The sequence below is a fragment of the Condylura cristata genome, unplaced genomic scaffold, assembly GCF_000260355.1.
Source record: "Condylura cristata isolate star-nosed mole 26May11 unplaced genomic scaffold, ConCri1.0 scaffold00032, whole genome shotgun sequence".
Lineage (NCBI taxonomy): Eukaryota > Metazoa > Chordata > Mammalia > Eulipotyphla > Talpidae > Condylura > Condylura cristata.
Genome location: NW_004567133.1, coordinates 12,712,334 through 12,717,459, shown reverse-complemented (window position 1 = coordinate 12,717,459; position 5,126 = coordinate 12,712,334). Strand labels below are relative to the sequence as shown.

Here is a 5,126-nt window from a genome sequence, read left to right as displayed (position 1 = left end):
GGGTGGGGCCTGGAGACAGTGGGTGGGGCCTGGAGACAGTGGGTGGGACCTGGAGATCAGTGGGTGGGGCCTGGCGACAAGTTATCCCACTTTTTATCTTCTGAAGGGATTTGAGCAGAGGGAACTTAAAACAGGTTACATGCTTCTTAATTTCCTTAGTCTTCTTTTGGCCTGTTGACATTTGTACCGGGGTTGACGGCAGCAAGTGATTTACACCTGACAGATCGGTGGGCCTTCACAGTGGAGTCATTCCCTCCCAGCGCCTCAGCTCAGCCCCCTCACCTCTGCCTTCCGCAGGAGCCCCTGGCTTCCTTGTTACCACAGCCTGAGGGACCCCGGGCCAGACGAGCTCTGTGCTGAGAGGCTTACGAACCTCCCTGCCCTTGAGCTTCGTATCTGAAGGGTCCAGTTGCTTCTCGAGTTCACTAGAGCCGCTTCCAGCCCCGACCTCAGACTGCTCCCAACAGTTACACTCAGCTGTTTCCTTGCTGATGATTTCTTGTTCCCAGAAAAAGAAAAAACCAAGCAGCAGAAACAGCGAGAAGACGAGTTAATCCAGAAGATCCACAAACTGGTGCAGAAGCGAGACTTCCTGGTGGACGACGCCGAGGTGGAGCGGCTGCGGTGAGTGTGCAGGGGGGCGCGCCCGGTGCTTCCCAGCCTCCTGCTCCTGACACTGGGCGGTGCCCAGCTGGCATGGCCTGGGCAGACGCCCCGAACACTGGACCAGCCGTCTGGCCTGGGGACCCATTTCCCATTCAAGAGGAATGCAAAGCCAGTTCCAAAAAGTCTTGCAAAAGCCAGCGGGTCTTAAGTAAAAGTGCTTTGAGAAAGTGGCCAGTGAGCTTTCACAGCACATAACACACTCTTCCCCTTGCATTCTCCCAGTCAAAGCAACTTCTAGAAACTTCTATCATTGTCGACAGAAACCCTGTCCCCTGCACTGACTTGCTCTCTTGCCTGCCATCTACAATTCCCAGCTTTGCTCTGTCCTTTGCTCTCAGAGCTTTACCCCGGTGCCCTGCGGACCTTTCAGGTAAGATGCCACCTTGCTTGGGTCAACCTGTCCCTGGGCCACACTGCACCTGCAGGATGCTAAGGAGGCAGGTACAGGGAAGTGTGAATGGTGAATATTTTTGTCCTGAAGTAAAGCTTGTGGGGCTTTCCATAAGGAGAGGGGCTCACTGACCTCTTCCAACCCAGAGGACAAATTTCACTTTATTTTCTGGGTCTCGCTGGCTCCTCTGAGGACCCTGGAGCACCTTGCCTCCCTCAGTCAGGCTGGGCATTGATGTTGCTCCTGGTGTCACTTGGAAGAGCTGGCTGACTTGCTCTCCAAGACCTGCCACACAGCTCCCAGCGTCAGAGCGACTGAAAGGCACAGGCCAGTTCAGTGAGCCTGGTCACTAAGGCTGGGTCCGGCAATATCCCTGCTTCTGTTCTGGTCACCCTAACACCAGATCGGCATTAGTCCTTCCTTGACGTGCACCGCTGCTTCGGAGCAGGCTCGTAAAACACAACATACACACGTCACCCATCAACATGCACCAATCATCTATACATGCACGTACACTCACACAAACACAACACTCACGACCCACGCGCACATAACACAGCTCCCTCCCACCACCGACACGCAGCACCCTGCACATGTAGCATGCCTTGTGCACAACCACACAGAGCACACAACACACCCACACCATCTGTCCATGACACACACCAACAAGGGCACCCACACAGAGCACACAACACACATGCGTCACCACACGCTCATGAACATGCATGTGCCGACACACATAGCCCGCTCCAGTCCCACGTAACCCTGTATATACGTTACATAAAAGATGCAGACCGTGCATCACCTGCGTCAAAACTCATGGACTTCCACGCATAACACACCCTTGGGCACGCCACACGAAACAACACACACGCCAGCCTCACGTGGCACACGACAACATCGACACACCACCCACAAAGCCTGACACGTGTTCTCGCACCCTGACTCCCCGCCTCGCCTCACGGGTGCGTCCGTGTCTGCGTTTCTTACTTACTTTCTCTCCGCCTCTGTCTTCGCAGAGAGCAAGAAGAAGACAAAGAAATGGCTGATTTCTTGAGACTCAAGTTAAAACCTCTAGACAAAGTATCCAAACCTCCAGCCAGTGAGTGCATATAGTCTTCCTTCTCCTCCCCCATTCCAGAGTAAAGGGCATTTAAAAGTGGGAGCCAGAGGAGATATGACAAAGCGCGCCCCAGAGAACAAGCATGAGAGCAGGCCCGCAGCCTGCCGGCCGGCCTGGTGAACACCACGTGCCGTGTCCAGGCCCCTGACGGGTGCCACGTTTGCCTTCACGACTGTGCTGTCCTGAAGTCAGTCCGTCATGACCGAACCAGGGCCCTGCGTTTCTGCACTGGCCATCGCGGCTCACTGAACACACAGTCTGGTGTATTTCATAGAAGGGGCTGAGCGGCCCCTGAAGCCAGAAGGTGGGGGCTGGGACGCAGGGCCTCGGCCTCTGGGGAAGTTGGGATTTCTGGAGTAGAGTCAAAAGTCTGTTTCTCAGAACAGCAGCCTCATGAGGGACTCAGAGAGTGAAGGTTTCTTGTGAGCTACCTTTGGGAAAGGCTGTGCAGTTGACCTTTATTTGGAGGGTCCCGGGGTTCATCAGCATGTTGCAGTGGCCGTATGCTAGGAAGGAAGCTGTCCTGCTGGCAACGAGCTGACCCAGTGAGCCCACTTTCAGCTGTACACATTGGGTGCCCCATTTAAACTGGCCTGATTTGTTGGAAGAAAAGCACCAAAAAGTAGGCTTTAGGGACCAGACACTGTAAGAACGCCCCCGCTTTCCTTCCATATCTCATTTCTGTCCTTCTCTGCATTTTCCTGGGGGCCAGAATTCCAGAACCAGTGCTTAACAGTAGCCAGGCAATGCCACAGATTCTCTCTCCTGGAATCTAAATATATAAACCTTGGGAAAGATTCCGACGGGGCCACCTTGCACCATCTGCCCGCCTCCTTGGCTCTTCCCTGTCACCAGTAGCCTACAGGCTGTGACTGGCCAGTTCTGTGTCACAGGCCTGCTCCTGTTGCCACAGGGGTGGGGCTGTTACACATAGAAAGGCGTGGAAATCTTGCTAGAAAGACAGACCCCAAGCTGCCATTATCGTTTGCAAATTCAGCTTTCCCTGATCCTCCAATGGCATCCTGTGACGTGGTTGTAGATGGTGAGCGGAGAAAGAGGGGCGCATGTGTCCCTCAAATCACAACACAATGGGTTCTCTTCCAGGAAAGGCAAATTAGAAACCCCCACCTCCCAGTGCAGGGAAGGGACAAGGAGACTTGCCGTCGATGCAGGTGACTTGAGCCGAATGTCCCACTGGCCTGTGCCGCAAATACACAGATGCCAGGCTCCCTGCATGGCAGGCAGACACTAGAGAGGAACACACTGCAGTTGTAAGCCAAGGACTAAACATCTGGGCCCCTGGGCGCTGGGAACAGTGACCAGAACCATAAGGCACGTAGCAGCTTCCCCCCCACTGATCTGGGCAGCCGAGCAAGGCCTGGCCAGGGTGCGGGAAGGGCTGGGGCCGGGTGGTCGGGCACGCCTCGGCTCACCGGCCTCTCCCCACCCTCCCTCCCTCCCCTGTGCTCTCCCGTTGCTGCAGGCTCCCGGGCAGAGAAGAAAGCCGAGCCCCCACCTAGCAAACCCACAGTGGCCAAGACGGGGCTGGCGCTCATCAAGGACTGCTGCGGGGCCACCCAGTGCAGCATCATGTAGCCCTTCCCCGACGCAGGGCACCCCCAGGGCCATGGGGACCCCCCTCCCACCCTCTTGTCTTCACAGCCCCCGTTTCGCTGGGGCTCAGGAGCTCGCCGAGGTGGAAGGGGTGAAGGCCAGCCGCGACTGCCGCCTGGGCCTGTACAGAGTGTAGCGTAGGGAGCCTCCCCGTCGCATGCCAAACCCAGGAGTCTGTCTCTCCGTCTCTCCTACCACCAGGAAAGGTCCTCCCTCAAAAAGTGTATCTCCACTTCTCTCTAGCTGTATCAACCCACCGTGCGAATGAACCGGGCGAGGGGCATGATCCCCAGGTGTGTGTAGTTGTGACTTGTCAACGACCTAGCACCACGTTGGACACATCCCCATCAGCCCCGACCCCTCTGTCTGCAACCTGGCCGTGCCCAGAGACCCCCCGCGGGCAGCCAGTGCACCCTGGAGACAGAGGAGCTGGCTTTAGAAGAGACTGAGCTTTGTGGGGGGTCAAGTCTCGCTTTGGCTCCCTCCCTCCCTTGCCTGCCCCTGGCGTGCTGAGTGGAGCAGGGATGGGGCGTGGGCTGGATCACCCGCAGGCCCAGAGGAGGGAGCAGAGGCTGGAGGCGCCAGGGGAGGAGGCTGGGAGCCCCCAGCAGAGGCTGCGCCCTTCCCAGCGGGGCCCTCCCCAGCCTGGCACCCAGACTCCAAACCACGGCCCACCGCGGCGGCGGGAGAGGGGCGACCCAGGCGTGTCCCACCACCAGACTGCCACCTCCACCGTGTGGCTCGATGTCCACTTGCTACGGCCAGCTCGGCACGGCCCGTGTGACCTCTCTGTCCCTGTGTGTGTCGTGACCGGCCTCCGTAGTTAGCGTAACTCGAGATCCGCTGATGTGCGATCATCCATCGGAGAAAATAAAAATGGAAACCACGTCCATGGCATTTTTAAAGTTTTAACTTTTTCTTGACTCTGGAAGTCATCTGTGTACATAGTAAATCACTGAAAAGTAGAGACGGTATAAAGTAGTTTTTTTTCCCTTTGAACTTGTAACTCCTCCCCCTGGAGACTCTGACATTCGGACACTTTCCTGCCTGTCTTTTTTTTTCTCCCCACGATCAGCATCACCTTTGCCCTCTTCTAACCCTCTTCTTCGCTCACTGAGCATCACAGTGGTCCTTCTCCCGCACCAGTACAGGCTCCTAACACTGAACACTCGGAAGATTCACAGTGGCTCTTGGTGTCCATCTGCTGGACACAGGAGTGTTATCGCCCTACAGGAGGCCGGTCTCCAGGTTCTCACCATTGTAACTAACGTCCCCATGAGCATCCTAGAGGGTGAGGTTTCATTTCAATTTCTGGGTTTTCCTTAGGGTGAG

General features: G+C 56.3%; 1 protein-coding gene across 1 annotated transcript in view; it reads left to right on the top strand.

Annotated features, from left to right (window-relative positions):
* Window positions 1–4,743, top strand: part of LOC101627135 (chromosome unknown open reading frame, human C16orf45) — a 74,678-nt gene extending 69,935 nt beyond the window's left edge. The window contains exons 4-6 of the mRNA XM_004692110.2: window positions 510–624; window positions 2,077–2,159; window positions 3,664–4,743. Coding sequence (XP_004692167.1) covers window positions 510–624; window positions 2,077–2,159; window positions 3,664–3,776 — 311 coding nt within the window. The 3' untranslated portion in view covers window positions 3,777–4,743. The remainder of the gene's footprint in view (window positions 1–509; window positions 625–2,076; window positions 2,160–3,663) is intronic.
* Window positions 4,744–5,126: the final 383 nt, after the last annotated feature.